The sequence below is a fragment of the Protobothrops mucrosquamatus genome, unplaced genomic scaffold (genome assembly GCF_001527695.2).
Source record: "Protobothrops mucrosquamatus isolate PMUCROS unplaced genomic scaffold, P.Mucros_1.0 scaffold790, whole genome shotgun sequence".
NCBI classification, from domain to species: Eukaryota; Metazoa; Chordata; class Lepidosauria; order Squamata; family Viperidae; genus Protobothrops; species Protobothrops mucrosquamatus.
Window position 1 is genome coordinate 196051 of NW_015387057.1, and position 16572 is coordinate 212622.

General features: G+C 45.9%; 2 protein-coding genes across 3 annotated transcripts in view; one reads left to right on the forward strand and one right to left on the reverse strand.

Annotated features, from left to right (window-relative positions):
• Window positions 1–281: 281 nt before the first annotated feature.
• On the reverse strand, window positions 282–4678 carry LOC107289958 (DNA excision repair protein ERCC-6-like). Its single transcript, XM_029284649.1, has one exon. It carries the CDS (start codon window positions 4676–4678, stop codon window positions 998–1000), a length of 3681 nt encoding a protein of 1226 aa, XP_029140482.1. The 3' UTR covers window positions 282–997.
• A 4887-nt stretch (window positions 4679–9565) lies between these two features.
• The window catches only part of CHMP1B (charged multivesicular body protein 1B), a 15162-nt gene continuing 8155 nt past the window's right edge, over window positions 9566–16572 (forward strand). The window contains exon 1 of one of the 2 annotated variants that reach the window (XM_015818784.1): window positions 9566–9718. In XM_015818784.1, the coding sequence (XP_015674270.1) occupies window positions 9703–9718 (16 nt within the window). In that variant the 5' untranslated portion in view covers window positions 9566–9702. Of the gene's footprint in view, window positions 9719–14653; window positions 14807–16572 lie in introns of those variants that run through there. The other variant, XM_015818783.1, reaches the window with a different exon arrangement.

Consider the following 16572-nt stretch of genomic DNA (forward strand, 5'->3'; position numbering starts at 1 on the left):
CAACTGGCATGTATTTTACGACAGTTGTGGTGTCCCAGAGTCATGTGGTCAACTTTTGTAAACTTCTGACAAGGAAAGTCAATGGGGAAGCCAGAATCACTTAACAACCATGTTTACTGACCCAACAACTGTGCCAAGAAAGGTCATAAAATGGGGGGAAATTCACTTAACAACTGTCTTGCTTAGCAATGGAAATACTGGGCTCAACTGTAGTCAACAGCTAGTATTTGTATAAAAACTAGGTGGAAAAAAACCACTGTTGGGATATTTAAAAATAGGAAAATGACTTTCAATTGCTCAAGCTATTCCTATTATCTGATTAATGGAATGGTCATATTTTAGGCTTTATGGCAATGACTAAGCCAGTTTTTTTTTCAACCTTAGCAACTTTAAATTGTGTGGGCTTCAAACCCCAAAATTCCCCAGTCAAGAAGATCGGTGAGGAATTCTGGGACTTAACATCCACACATCTTAAAAGTTGGCCAAGATTGGAAAACACTGGTCTAAGCATTTTCCAGGTGCTAAAAGTCATTATTACTGGATCATATGAGTCAATTGTCAATGCTAGACATTAATCAGACCTTATCTGGCATGTCAGTCTTCCATTATCAGGATTTTTTTTTTATTTTTTACTTTTTTTTGAATAGGAGACTCAATCATCATTGCAATAAAGGTCTCAAGTAATACAGCCCAATGAAAGATTAGCTACCTAAAGGAGAACTGACTCTCCAAAATCCAGCACCTTGGCCATACCCAAGACAACAGGGTTGATAGAAATTGAACTGCCTTTGAAATGAAAGGCAGAAAAACATAACAAAGAACTAAAAGAGTCTGCTAAGACAGTTCTAAATATGCTGTATATTAATTTTCAGCAGCTGGTTCTCCAAAATAAAATCCAACCATAGGAACAAGTCTTCAGAACAAACATTCAACTCAAGCACAGTAACTTAGAGCTTTCTTTGTTTCAGATGGATTAGATTCCCCTCTAACTGTTCCTTCAGAGAGAAGATTCTCCTCTTGAAGTGTCTGTATCATGAAGATGGCTAGATTCGCTCTCAGAATCCAGCGTTTCTCCTGATGGCTCCTCTTCCAATTCTTCTGACGTTTGCTCAGTGTAATTTTGGGTTAGCTCTTCTTCAGACTCGTGCTGAACAGACCTATCATGAGATACATTGCTGGCAGTCCCTGCTTCTCTGGGTGCACCCTCCACTTCTTCCAAGACCACATCAAAAAGAGATCGACGAGAAGCTGTTGATCTTCTTCCACTCAATTTGATCCTTGGAGAAAAACAAACCGCAGCCGTTGGCCTGTTGGTCTTTGGCGTAGACATACAAATTCCACCTGCTTTGTCCTCATCCAGATCATCTATTAATTCATCATTTTCGTCTTCCTCATCCGAAACAATAATTGGAGCAGGCTTCTTTTTTCCCCACACAAAACTGTCTCTGCTATCACATGGACTGTTGGCATCGTCCATGACCACAGAGCCATCTACAGCATTGCAAGTGTGGAGGTTACTGGGATGCCCATGTTCTCCCCCAACAGATTCAGTGGCAGAGCTACAGTAGCTATCCAACCGCAGCTGGAATCCTTCATTTTCTGTCTCATCCAATGACATGTCTTTTTCTGAGATAGTTTGTGGTCTGTTCTCAGAATCCTCCAAGGCGAGATTAAAATTGACCTGAAAGTGAGAGCAAATGTCAAAAGATTCATCCTGCCTGGTTTCTCTCGCTCCAGATTTCTGCAGTGTACTGCTTTCTGTTATTTTGCTAGTCCTGGTCTCATGGGGTGCCACAGCATCTAGTGCATTAATTTCAGATGCATCTCCATGAGAGATTGGAAGAACATCAAGTGACATCTCAGTCTCAGTTTGATGCCTGCCATCATCAGAAGGATACACAAATGACTCCAACAGTTTCATCTGGACATCCTTCAGCTCACTTCTTGCTTCAGGAGATGGATCGCAAGACATCTGTTTGGATTCAGAGTTGACATTGCCTTCCACAGACAATGAAATCACTTGGAGAAAAGAACATGCAACATTTAGACTTTCATATTGCTCATCTCTTTGCAGTCCGCTTAGTTGACATTCTTTGTTTTTGGAATGCAGAACATCCGTGTTATTTGTGTGGAAAACCATTTGCTCATCATCCGTATCCTTGGCAGGTAGCTCAGAGATTGCCCTGGATTCAGGACTGCAGTCCACCTTGTTAGATCCTGAAGGAGTCTGAAAAGCGGACACAAGACCTGTCCCAGGATTTTTTTCACATTCTTGGAGGCTGGGAAATTGGTGTTCTTTCTGCTCAGAAGGCGAAGAAGCATCCTCCATATTAGAAATAATCTGAACCATTTGCTCATCATCCACATCTTCAATAATCAGACTGCTCATTTTTTCACATGCATCTCCACGAGAGATTGGAAGAACATCAAGTGACATCTCTGTCTCAGTTTGGTGCCTGCCATCATCAGAAGGATACACAAATGACTCCTGCAGCAGTTTCATCTGGACATCCTTCAGCTCACTTCTTGCTTCAGGAGATGGATCAGCCCCATCTTCAATAATCAGACTGGTCATTTTAGAGCTCAAATTGACGATATCACTAACAACATCATTTTCATCATCACTTACAAGATCAACAACTTCATTACTGACGACAGGACTACTATATACAGGTGGCATAACAACAGGACTTGGAGGAGAAGTTGGTGATTTCTTCATGGATGGAGTGGGTGAGTCCACGACTATTGGGCTTGTCCTTTCAGACATGGATGGTCCAAGAGTGTCACTTGGTGAAGACTTGGGTGGTTTTGTTTTTGGCTGGGTGGATGAATCTATATCTCTCAGCCATGCTCCTTCAGTCGTGTTTCTGATATTTCTCATCAGCTGGTCATTCAACTGAGATTCTAGTCGTACCAATTCTTGGGCTTTTTGGACTCTGTGTTCAATGTACCTGTGGGCTTCTTCATTTTCAGCTTCGTCCTCATGTGCTGTCTCACGTGTGTACATCAAATCATGGTCAGAAATGCCAAATATCTCCAGCATATGGAGATAGGCAATGTGTTCATCCAACTCAGTGTCTGTTTTTCTTTGGGTGGCGTGTAAGGACTGCAATTGCAGCTGTGTGGCTGAGCTTCGAGTGTCTGCCAGTGTGAACAACTCTCTTAGCTCTTGTCTAGAGAAATAGCGATAGGGGTTTTTCTTATCACCCATGCTTTGACGTATTAAGGAATCCTTGAAGACTTGTCTTCTATAGATCTTCTCTTCTACTGTCCCACAGGTAATTAGCCGGTAGATTATGACATTGTCTTTTTGGCCAATCCTGTAAGCTCGATCCACAGCTTGAGCATCTGTAGCTGGATTCCAACTAGGATCAAAAATCACCACCCGGCTAGCAGCTGTTAAGGTTAAACCGACCCCACCAACTTGAGTAGTAAGCAGAAAGACAGAGTAGTCTCCATCTTTCTGAAACATACCAATTCTCTTCTCTCGTTCGACCAAATGGGTCACTGTCCCATCAATACGCATGAGCTTAAAGCCCCTGTGAGTTAAGATGCGCTCTATAATGTCCAACATTTTTCGTGACTGGGAGAACACCAGAGTTCTATGTCCCTCGTCTTGCAGTCTTTCCAGCAGCGCCACAAGGAAGCTCAACTTTCCAGACTCCTGAATTAGCATCTCATCAGAAACATGTTCAATACTCCTCTTCATGTCTGGAAGCTCACTAAGGTCATTTTCACCAACGTCTTCTTCGCTGTAATTGGATGCTTCCAGCCCAAGTTGACTACATGCTCGGTTTGACAAGAGCCTTGGATGATCACAGAGCTTCTTCAGAATACTCAGTTCAGCCAGTGGGGACCTTGTAGACATCAACAGCTCCTTGATATGATCCAAAGAGATAAATTTTCTATATATTTCCTCTTGTACAGGTGCTAAGAACACCCATACGATGAACTCGTTCTTTCGAGGAAGAGAAGGCATGGCAGGAGCAACACCTTTACTTTGGTCTTCAGGAAGATGGTTTGAAAGCTCAGTCTTCTTCTTCTTCTGGAGCTCATTTTTAGTCCGTCTGAGAAAATACGGCTTAATGATGGACATCAGATTCTCCGAGATTTTAAGTCCCAGAGCTTTCTCTCCAGGAGTGGCGTCTTTTTCCCTAGCTTTTGTGATAGGATTCTCATATTCCATCCTAAAGGTTTTGATGGTACCCAAAAGTGAGCCTTGGCAAGCAAAATCAAAAAGCGCCCAAAGTTCTTTCAGATTGTTTTGGACTGGGGTCCCTGTGAGAAGGATGCGGTTTTTGGAAGGAATGGCATGCACAGATTTTGTCGTTTTGGCAGACGGAGTTTTGATTTTATGGGCTTCATCCAGAATGATATAGTCCCAAACAAACTCTTTCCCATCAAAGCTAGATAGCTGCTGCCAGTTGTTGAGGACCATCTGGTAGGTTGTGAGCAAGACGCCCTTTCTCCTCTGGATCCGATCCAGATATCTGTTGCGTTCAGCTTTGTTGGTCCCATGAAAAACTTTCACTCGCAGGCCTGGGGTCCACTTGGCAAACTCTTTCACCCAGTTGTTAAGAAGGGTGGTTGGGAGAACCAGCAACACGGAGCGGATGAGTTCTGCGTCAAACATCCCCGAGAGGAAGGCGATGATCTGAACGGTCTTCCCGAGGCCCATGTCATCTGCCAGGATGCCACCCTTCCTTCCATCTCGATGCAACTTGTACAAAAAAGCAACCCCTTCCCTCTGATGATCAAAAAGCTTGTCGTGTATTTCTCCGAACAGCATGAGTCCACTCTGACACACATCTACGAAGTCGTCGTCCTCCTGGTCCACAGACAGAGAAGCCAGGGCTTCCTCTAACTTTTTAATGTTCGCTGTCAGCTTTTCACTGAAATGGATTTCAAGTGCCTGTTGGAACAATTGGATAGATGCTTCCAAGTTCCCACTTCTGGCTTCCTGCTTTGCTTGGGACACATATCTGTGAAATCAAGAGACAGTTCTGGAGTCAGAAAGAAACAGACAAAAAAAACCCACTCAAGGGCAGAAAAATAAAGAACAGGGGAGAGAATTATTTTAGTGCTTTCTCCCTGTGCAACAGAAATGCCTTGGATTCGGAGGTGGGTGGTAATAGTAGCGCTTATTTCTAGGCTAGTACAGGTAGTCCTCAACTTACAACAGTTCGTTTAGTGACCATTTTAAGTTGCATCAGCACTGCAAAAAGTGACTTATGACCGTTTTTCACAAGACTGTTGCAGCATCCCTGTGATCAAAATTCGGGCAATTGGTAACGGACTCATATTTATGACGGTTGCAGTGTCCCAGGGTCACGTGATCAGCTTTTGTGACCTTCTGCCAAGCAAAGTCAAGAGGGAAGCCAGATTCACTTAACAACCTTGTGACTCACTTAACAAATGTGGCAAGAAAAGCTGTAAAATGGGGGAAAAATCACTTAACTTTGCAACAGAAATTTTGGGCTCAATTGTGATGGTAAGTCGAGGAGTACCTGTACTAAAGCCAGGCGATTTTTGCAAATCTGAAAAGGCCACACATTCTCCTGCATTGTATATTATCCTCTTTTCTGCTTCTTCCTCCTAAACATGGAGTTCTACTATCAGAGAAGGGCTGGTTGCAAACTGTTCCACAGCCTCAAGATGACAGCTTGGCAAAGTTATCCTTTACTTTCAGCAAATGTTTTCATCAAGGCTTTCTTCTAAATAATTGAAGATGCAGTTCCAAACCTAGTCTCCCCCCCCCACTTTAGATTTTTTTTTTTTTAAGCAACAGATGCAGCCAAGGTCCTTCACTGACATTATTAGCAAACAGGAGTTTATCCAGATAGGGGCTAAATTCACATCTTCTTTTAAGCGAGGGGTGTCCAACTTTGGAAACAGAACTGGGTGGTGAATTTCTGGGAGTTGAAGCCCACACGTCTTCAGGTTGCCAAGGTTGGGCACCACTCTTCTAAGCTGTGCTTTGTTTAGCCATACTTTGCTGAGTAAGCCACCGTTGGCTTGGCTTACCAAATGCTAAGGCAGTTAGTGGTCAAGGCACTGGCCTAGAAACCAGGACACTTTGCGTTGTAGTCCTGCCTTAGACATGAAAACCGAATGGGTAACTTTGGACTAATAATCCCTCTCTTTCAGCGCAACCCACCTCACACCCGTTGTGGTTGTGGGGGAAACAGGAGGGGCAGAGCCTGTGGGGGGGGGGGGAAAGTGAAAGCTAAGAGATGGGAGAAAGTGAAAGTTAAAAGAGTGCGAGTGCCAGCCGGTATCTTCTCTGGAATGAGAAAAATGCAGCTGCTTGCCAGTCTACAAACAGAGAGGCTGTTTCCAAAACAATTTGTTCAAAACCGATTGGACAAGGGGGGGGGGGGCGGAAACAAAAATGGGGAAGGCCTAAAGCGGAGGGGGGGGGGAAAGCTTTACTCGGAATTTGGGCATGCAAACTCCAGTTCTGCCTTTGCTTTACTGCCTTCCGCTTAACCCTTTAGTAAGCTATACCTTTCTCACCAAATGGAGCCAAGGATCGTTCTTACTTAAAGGCCCCGAGCAGACGCAGGGCTGACACTCGCGTTCTTTCCCCCAAATAACGATTCTGCTTCGCTCTTAGCTCCCCCACCCCCCACTGATAAAGGACCCCCTTAGTATCTCCTACGCTATGGAGATTCTCAACCATCCAGGTCCTGGTCGTCCCAAAGGTGCCCTTCGTTTTCAAACGTTTTCAAAGGTAAAAAAAAAAAAGTCTAACTGCCTTTTGCAGAAAAGGACCTTTTGGGACGACCCCTTTAGTAGAAAAAAGATGAATTCCATGAATATGGAAAAAAAAAAACCCTCTCCCCGGTCCTGCCAAGCCCACCCACAAAGAGAGGGCTTGCCGGAAGCAAATCGCGAGACCCCCCCCTTCCCCGTGCATGCAAACCCCTCCGGAAATACCTGCGGTACTCTTCTATTTGCGCCGGCTTCAAATCTACAAGCCCCGCCATGGCTTTGCCCAAAGGTGCGCAAAATTACACAGCTTCCGGGATAGTTCGAATTTAAATCTGCGCGCGAAAATGCGCCAGCCTATCCAAACCTCTCCCGGGCGGTGGGCGGGGATCTCGCCTTTTCCCCCTCCTCCAAAGTCGCCTTGTTTGAAGCCGGCTGGCGGGGCGCAGCTCCGGCGCGTTGTTCCCCAGCCTGGCTTTGGGGGGAGCCCCTCTTTTGCAGAAGGGAGGCTGGGGGGTCCCCGACCGTCAGCCCCGGGTGGAGCCACAGAGGAGCCATCGGAGCCCGCCCCGTTTCCATCGCTGGGAAAGAGCTGGGGGGTTTTGGATGGGGAAATGGACGCTTGGAAGAAACGGCGTTTGGATAAATATAATATATAGGGGACACCCTCGGCGCCCTGGAGAGGGACCACGCCTTAATTACTAGGGAAGGGGTGGATGTCAGTTCCAGAAACTGAAAATGCACCGGTGTAAACACGCCAGACAGCTCAGCCAAACGAGCCCTTCCTTTTTCTGCTTTGCATATTGGGGGGGGGACCTTTTCCTGTAATTGATTATTCCGCCAGCAGAGGCTGTTTGCCATCTTTCAGCTTCCCCAAGATTCAGTTTTGAGAATGAAATCTGAGCCTACAGACCTAACGGGAGAGAACCGCTCACTTGAAGTGCTCTGAGATTTAGACCGGGTTCACATATTAATTCCACCAAGGCATCGTTTGCTTAACTACCCTTTAAAGTAGACCAGCGCACTACACAACCTATTAACCTGAGAAAACATGGTTTGCAAACCACAGTGGCTTTGGCTCCCCATAGCAAGCAAGGAAATGTCAAACAAACGATATCCTTGCTTATTGCGGTGTGTGAATCTACACACACATAGCCTCAAATTCAAATTCGGGAGAAATACAGTGGTGGGATTCAAATAGATGAACAACCGGTTCTCTGTGTGGATGCCGCTTCCGGAAGTCTGTTCTAGGCCTGGGCAACAAAAAATTAGCTACCGGTTCTGCCGAAGTGGTGCGAACTGGCTGAATCCCACCACTGGAGAAACACCACTTCCATTGGTGCTGTTTTGTGTCTTCAAGGAACTGGAGCAGAACAAATGAACCATGTGTATTGGTGGTATTCCCCGGAAGTTTTTGGTATCAATAATATGTATTGAATACAACTTATTTAAGGAGAGAACATGGGCCAATGGGTCAACTCTGACATGGGGCCTCTGTTTCAGCCCTTGACTCCTTCAGTTGTCTCTAAGGCCACAAGGGCATCTCATAAAGCCTTCGTCCACCTACTCCTGAAAAATTGCCATCAATTCTAAGAGGGAGGAAAAATGATTTCATAGCTCAAGCTTAAATCTGCGCGCTAATACTCCAGCCTACCCAGCCTATCACTGAGCGCCATGCAAATGAGTTGGAAGCGCGTTAGCCATTCAGGTTATGCCGAACGCAACTGCCGCGGGGCGGGGCTGAAGCTTTTCTTTTAGAAAAGAGGCGGAGTCAAACTTCATTCATTCATTCATTCCTCCCTCCTCGGGACTTGGGTAGCCTGATTGATATAAATAAGCTCAATAGTTGCTACAGATCTACTTATTTTACAGAACGACGGGGGCAACCAAACCTCGTCCCCCAAAATAACGCAGGGCATCCAAGGCAGGTCGTATCCCTTTTAAGCTCGGTGCTCTCACTTCGTTGGAAAAACGATATTCACTGCGCATTAGCAACGTGGAAGTAGTCTCCATAAATAAAAAAAAATAGAGGCACTCTTATTTTAACCTGATTTTGCTCAGTCGACTTAAAATCACGCAGGACGCTCTCTACTGATGCTTCCTCAATCTTGGGACCTTTTAAGACAGGTAAACTTCAATTCCCAGAATTCTGGCTGGGGAATTCTGGGAGTTGAAGCCCACACAGCTTAAAGCTGCCAAGAGGTTGAGAAACACCGGTGTGCGATCGGTTCCAGAGCTGCAGATCGATCTGCAGAGGGAGGCAGTGATTAGGTGGCCTCGTTTTCCATCACTTGCTTTTCTCAGATTATAATTAGATTATAAATAATGAGAAATATATTAGAAATAATTAGATCGCGCTAAAATCCAATGTCGTTGCAGCCTCCTGTGTTAGGACAGAACGTTAAAAATTCCCTTCTCGCTATTTAATCAATTGGCCATTAATCAGGAATGATAGGAGGGTGAATTCCCGTAAGTCTGCATGGACCACTTCCTTGCCTTGTTCGTCCCAGGCTCCTTCCCAGATGCGAAATACTACATATTCCATTGGCAGGGGATGATGGGTACTCTCCCCCGTTTAGGTTACCCGGTTGAGAAGCGCCCAAGCCCTGCAGTTGCCTCTTCTTCCCGACAGGGTGCAGCCGCCTCCTTTCCCGGTGACGCCATCAAGGAAACCGAAATTCTATTGGCTGGGAGGAGGAGCCTCGCGCCGGGGCGGTCTTCTCAGCGGCTTCCAAACACGGCGCTCCCATTGTGCGCATGCGCCTCGGCCACTCCTCCTCAGCTGCCGTTTCTCTCCTCCTCTTCTGCTCGTCAAGCTCCGCGTGACGTGATGTTGACGGAAGAGGCGGGGAGTGAAGCTCGCCGGGCGGAGGCGGAAGCAGGAAGCCCGCGGCTGAGGGAAAGACGAGGAACCCAACAGGTCGCCGGGACCGAACCGCCTCGCTCTGTTTCCCACTGCCGCTCGACCAGGCCCGCACCTGAAGCGCCGCCATGTCTAACATGGAGAGTATCCTGGGTGAACGCCCGTCGGGAAAAGGCGGCCGGGCCTCGATTGGTGGTGGGGCCAAGAAAATCCCGCCTCCTGGCGAGATTGATGGAACGGGGGGCGTGGCCAGTGGGGGACCCCTACGGCAGGAGGCGCCCTTGAGAGGGGGGTGATTTTGTTGTGGGAGGAGCTTCAGCGCTGAACGCTTTCCCTATTGGTGTTTCTGGATTGGAATGACAGCGGGAGTAGCCCATGGGGTGGGGTGAAGGCGTTTTCCTCTCTTCCAAGCAGGATCTGTAATGGTGGAAGCTTATTTTTCTCCCCTTTTCCCCCTTTCCTCCTTTGAAACAGCCCTGGGCAGGTGAGAATATTCTCAGGATCCCCAAAAGTGTGGGGTATCCCCATTTTTCTCTCTTGAAGGCAACTTTCAGACAAGTGGACTACAACTCCCAGAATTCCCTGGCTGCCAAGCTTCAGAAACACATGGACTACAATTACCATAATGCCCAGGCAACATGGGGCAGCTGTGGATAACCCCTGAAGGCCAGAAGCTGCTCCGGCCTTTCCAGGCCCAAGCTGAGCAGAGCCGAGCCTCTGTAGGCATTACCTTTGGGGTTATTCTAAAAGAGTAGAATATCTGAATAATGGACATTAATTGCATGGTTTATTTAAACTGGTTATAACTTCCCTCTGTGGGAGAGCCAGGGGCTTATGTAATGCAAAAACAAAACAATTAAAAATATATCAACATAGCCTGGCTAGGAGTGTCCCAAACTATAGATTGGGATTTTCTATAGAATGCTGTGTGTGAGGAAAGTGTAAGGAGAGAAAGTTGTTGTTGTTCAGTTGCTAAGTCATGTCCGAGTCTTTGGACAATAGCATGCCAGGACCCCATCCTCCACAGTACATAGCAGAAATAACCAAATATAAAGCACTAAAAGAACTAAATAACTTTCCTGGCTTCTAGGCACCTGCTTACTTTGCATTTCCATAGACCTGACAAAATGGCCTAGTCCACAAGAAAATTGTATCCCAATAAATCTGTTAGAATGGAAACACTATCTCTCTCCCCCCCTCCCTATTTCCATTTTGCAGTTTCAGAATTGCGTTTACAGATTTGTCATGGTTGTGATTGACGAGAACATATGCCCGCTCTAAGGTTTCTCTGATGAAGTGCTAAATATGTTTTTTTGCAGCTTCTGGCTGGGCTTCCAGACCAGCTGGTTAAACTTTTTCCGTGATTCTGTCTGACATGGCACGCTGCAGTGTCATGCCTGGATGTTTCTGGTTTCTATCAACTGATTCAGTTTTTCTGGTTTTTTTTCCTTAGTTGTATATTTCAGAAAGCTGTATAAATTTTGTTTTCTGTGCTGTCTTCCTTCTACATCCTACCTCTGTTTTTCTGGTTGGTTATAAAGTACATGGAACAGAAGCCCTGGTTTCCACATCTTGACAGCTGACTTCACACCTCTTGCTAAGTCTCAGATAAATCACTTGATGACAGCGTAGGACAGGGGTCTTCAAACTTGGCCCTTTTATGACTTGTGGATTTCAACTCCCAGAATTCCTCAGCCAGCGTGCCTGGCTGAGGAATTCTGGAAGTTGAAGTCCACAAGTCATAAAAGGGCCAAGTTTGAAGATCTCTGACGTAGGAAATGTGAAACTAGTCATTTAGTCTCTCTTTGTTTTTATCATACTTGCTTTAGGTTAGGATACAAAGATATGTCTTCCTTATTGTTTTTAATTACAGCTACCAGATATGTGCTGTGGAAATCAGATAATTATTAAATGATAAATAANGGTCTGCTTCCAAAAAATAGCGGACAAGCGGGGGGGGGGTGTTAAGTAGTAAAAAAAGTAGACTGTACAGCTTTAGATTACGTACCATTTCATCATAAAGCTTTTGAATAAAAAAAATGTCCACTATTTTGTGAAAAAAAATAGTGAACATAATGTGAAAAAAGTGGACTGTCCACTCAAATAGTGGACACCTGGCAACCCTATCCAGAAACTGAAAATCCACGGGTGTAAACACGCCAGACAGCTCAATCAAATGAGTCCTTTCCTTTTTCTGCTTTGCATATTGGGGGGGGGGGACCTTTTCCTGTACTTGATTATTCCGCCAGCAGAGGTTGCTTGCCATCTTTCAGCTTCCCCAAGATTCAGTTTTGAGAATGAAATCTGAGCCTACAGACCTAACGGGAGAGAACCGCTCACTTGAAGTGCTCTGGGGTTTAAACCAGATTCACATATTACGCTAATGTATAATTTGCTTAACTATCCTTTAAAGTAGACCAGCGCATTACACAACCTATTAACCTGTGAAAACATAGTTTGCAAACCACAGTGGCTTTGGCTCCCCGTAGCCAGTAAGGAAATGTCAAACAAACCATATCGTTGCTTATTGCGGTGTGTGAATCTATACAGCTTCAAATTCAAGTAGATAAAAGATTCAGATCTGATTCTCCTATAATCAGGGTAACTAGAGGACAGATTCTCACTTAAAGGACAGAAGTCCTCGTCTAGATAAAAAGAGACTCCAGCGCAGAATGCATGTGGAGTTAGAGCAGTGGTTCTCAACCTGTGGGTCGGGACCCCATTTGGGGTCGATCGACCATTTCATGGGGGTCGCCAAGCAAGGCTGTCTGCCATTTTTTTGTCCGCCATTTTTTTGTCCGCCATTTTTTTCCCCTTTTCCAGCGGGTGCCTTACTTCCCTTGGGCTGGGCCAGCTGGTGGTCGGCCTGCTCCATCTCTTCCGCTTGCCAGCTACGCCTCGGCCGGCGCAGGGGGCAGAACCACGCATGTGCGGCGCGCCCGGGCAGGGAAAGTCCTCGACCTACGACCGGTTGGATAGTCCTTGACTTACGACCGGTTTAGTCCTCGACTTACGACTGGTTTAGTCCTCGACTTACGACCGGTTGGGGTCGCGGCATTAAAAAGGTTGAGAACCACTGAGTTACAGGTAGCTGTTATATGTTAGAATTAACATATCATCCTAAATCATGACCTGTTTTAAGTGTACTTTGCTGAACAAGCCATAGTGGACTTCTTTCTGCAGATTCCATCATAAACCAACGTTTCAAATTTGGGAGAAATACAGTGGTGGGATTCAAATAGGTGAACAACCGTTTCTCTGTGTGGATGCCGCTTCTGGAAGTCCATTCTGGGCCTGGGCAACAAAAAAATTAGCTACTAGGAATGTACAGTTGTATATAGATATATCATATATATTTAAATGTACAGTATGGACTGACAAGACGGAGATGTATGTCAAAGATGATGTACCATGTTCAATGTTTTTAATCTCTTTTTTTCTTTTGTATTCAATAAAAATTATTTTTTTTAAAAAAATTAGCTACCGATTCTGCCGAACTGGTCTGAACCAGCTGAATCCCACCACTGGAGAAATACCCCTTCCATTTGGTGCTGTTTTGTGTCTTCAGGGAACTGGAGCAGAACAAAGGAACCATGTGTATTGGTGGTATTTTAACCCTCTCCTGGAAGTTTTGGGTATCAATAATATGTATTGAGTACAAGGTTGCTATCTTATTTAAGGAGAGAACATGGGCCAATGGGTCAACTCTGACATGGGATGCAGGGTCTCTGTTTCAGCCCTCGACTCCTTCAGTTGTCTCTAAGGCCACAAGGGCATCTCATAAAGCCTTCGTCCACCTACTCCTGAAAAATTGCCATCAATTCTAAGAGGGAGGAAAAATGATTTCATAGCTCAAGCTTAAATCTGCGCGCTAATACTCCAGCCTACCCAGCCTATCACTGAGCGCCATGCAAATGAGTTGGAGGCGGGTTAGCCATTCAGGTTATGCCTCGGGGCGGGGCTGAAGCTTTTCTTTTAGAAAAGAGGCGGAGTCGAACTTGATTCATTCATTCATTCATTCATTCATCCTCGGGACTTGGGCAGCCTGATTGATATAAATAAGCTCACTCGTTGCTATAGATCTACTTATTTTACAGAACGACGGGGGCAACCAAAGCTCGTCCCCCCAAAATAACGCAGGGCATCCAAGGCAGGCCGTATCCCTTTTAAACCCGGTGCTCTCACTTCGTTGGAAAAACGATATTCACTGCGCATTAGCAACGTGGAAGTAGTCTCCATAAATAAAAAAAAATAGAGGCACTCTTATTTTAACCTAATTTTATTCAGTTGAGTTAAAATCACGCAGGACGCTCTCTACAGATGCTTCTCAATCTTGGGACCTTTTAAGACAGGTAAACTTCAATTCCCAGAATTCTGGCTGGGGAATTCTGGGAGTTGAAGCCCACACAGCTTAAAGCTGCCAAGAGGTTGAGAAACACCGGTGTGCGATCGGTTCCAGAGCTGCAGATCGATCTGCAGAGGGAGGCAGTGATTAGGTGGCCTCGTTTTCCATCACTTGCTTTTCTCAGATTATAATTAGATTATAAATAATTAGAAATATATTAGAAATAATTAGATCGCGCTAAAATCCAATGTCGTTGCAGCCTCCTGTGTTAGGACAGAACGTTAAAAATTCCCTTCTCGCTATTTAATCAATTGGCCATTAATCAGGAATGATAGGAGGGTGAATTCCCGTAAGTCTGCATGGACCACTTCCTTGCCTTGCTCGTCCGAGGCTCCTTCCCAGATGCGAAATACTACATATTCCATTGGCAGGGGATGATGGATACTCTCCCCCGTTTAGGTTACCCGGTTGAGAAGCGCCCAAGCCCTGCAGTTGCCTCTTCTTCCCGACAGGGTGCAGCCACCTCCTTTCCCGGTGACGCCATCAAGGAAACCGAAATTCTATTGGCTGGGAGGAGGAGCCTCGCGCCGGGGCGGTCTTCTCAGCGGCTTCCAAACACGGCGCTCCCATTGTGCGCATGCGCCTCGGCCACTCCTCCTCAGCTGCCGTTTCTCTCCTCCTCTTCTGCTCGTCAAGCTCCGCGTGACGTGATGTTGACGGAAGAGGCGGGGAGTGAAGCTCGCCGGGCGGAGGCGGAAGCAGGAAGCCCGCGGCTGAGGGAAAGACGAGGAACCCAACAGGTCGCCGGGACCGAACCGCCTCGCTCTGTTTCCCACTGCCGCTCGACCAGGCCCGCACCTGAAGCGCCGCCATGTCCAACATGGAGAGTATCCTGGGTGAACGCCCGTCGGGAAAAGGCGGCCGGGCCTCGATTGGTGGTGGGGCCAAGAAAATCCCGCCTCCTGGCGAGATTGATGGAACGGGGGGCGTGGCCAGTGGGGGACCCCTACGGCAGGAGGCGCCCTTGAGAGGGGGGTGATTTTGTTGTGGGAGGAGCTTCAGCGCTGAACGCTTTCCCTATTGGTGTTTCTGGATTGGAATGACAGCGGGAGTAGCCCATGGGGTGGGGTGAAGGCGTTTTCCTCTCTTCCAAGCAGGATCTGTAATGGTGGAAGCTTATTTTTCTCCCCTTTTCCCCCTTTCCTCCTTTGAAACAGCCCTGGGCAGGTGAGAATATTCTCAGGATCCCCCAAAGTGTGGGGTATCCCCATTTTTCTCCCTTGAAGGCAACTTTCAGACAAGTGGACTACAACTCCCAGAATTCCCCAGCTGCCAAGCTTCAGAAACACATGGACTACAACTACCCAGGCAACATGGGGCAGCTGTGGATAACCCCTGAAGGCCAGAAGCTGCTCCGGCCTTTCCAGGCCCACGCAGAGCCGAGCCTCTGTAGGCATTACCCTTTGGGGTTATTCTAAAAGAGTAGAATATCTGAATAATGGACATTAATTGCATGGTTTATTTAAATTGGTTATAGCTTCCCTCTGTGGGAGACCCAGGGGCTTATGTAATGCAAAAACAAAACAATTAAAAGTATATCAACATAGCCTGGCTAGGAGTGTCCCAAACTATAGATTGGGATTTTCTATAGAATGCTGTGTGTGAGGAAAGTGTAAGGAGAGAAAGTTGTTGTTGTTCAGTTGCTAAGTCATGTCTGAGTCTTTGGACAATAGCATGCCAGGACCCCATCCTCCACAGTACATAGCAGAAATAACCAAATATAAAGCACTAAAAGAACTAAATAACTTTCCTGGCTTCTAGGCACCTGCTTACTTTGCGTTTCCATAGACCTGACAAAATGGCCTAGTCCATAAGAAAATTGTATCCCAATAAATCTGTTAGAATGGAAACACTATCTCTCCCCCCCACTCCCTATTTCCATTTTGCAGTTTCAGAGTTGCGTTTACAGATTTGTCATGGTTGTGATTGACGAGAACATATGCCCGCTCTAAGGTTTCTCTGATGAAGTGCTAAATATGTTTTTTTGCAGCTTCTGGCTGGGCTTCCAGACCAGCTGGTTAAACTTTTTCCGTGATTCTGTCTGACATGGCACGCTGCAGTGTCATGCCTGGATGTTTCTGGTTTCTATCAACTGATTCAGTTTTTCTGGGTTTTTTTCCTTAGTTGTATATTTCAGAAAGCTGTATAAATTTTGTTTTCTGTGCTGTCTTCCTTCTAAATCCTACCTCTGTTTTTCTGGTTGGTTATAAAGTACATGGAACAGAAGCCCTGGTTTCCACATCTTGACAGCTGACTTCACACCTCTTGCTAAGTCTCAGATAAATCACTTGATGACAGCGTAGGACAGGGGTCTTCAAACTTGGCCCTTTTATGACTTGTGGATTTCAACTCCCAGAATTCCTCAGCCAGCGTGCCTGGCTGAGGAATTCTGGGAGTTGAAGTCCACAAGTCATAAAAGGGCCAAGTTTGAAGATCTCTGACGTAGGAAATGTGAAACTAGTCATTTAGTCTCTCTTTGTTTTTATCATACTTGCTTTAGGTTAGGATACAAAGATATGTCTTCCTTATTGTTTTTAATTACAGCTACCAGATATGTGCTGTGGAAATCAGATAATTATTAAATGATAAATAA

Bases quoted from the DNA above. Each gene is read 5' to 3' on its own strand.
- LOC107289958 (XM_029284649.1), bottom strand. From the start codon at position 4,678: ATGGGCCTCGGGAAGACCGTTCAGATCATCGCCTTCCTCTCGGGGATG.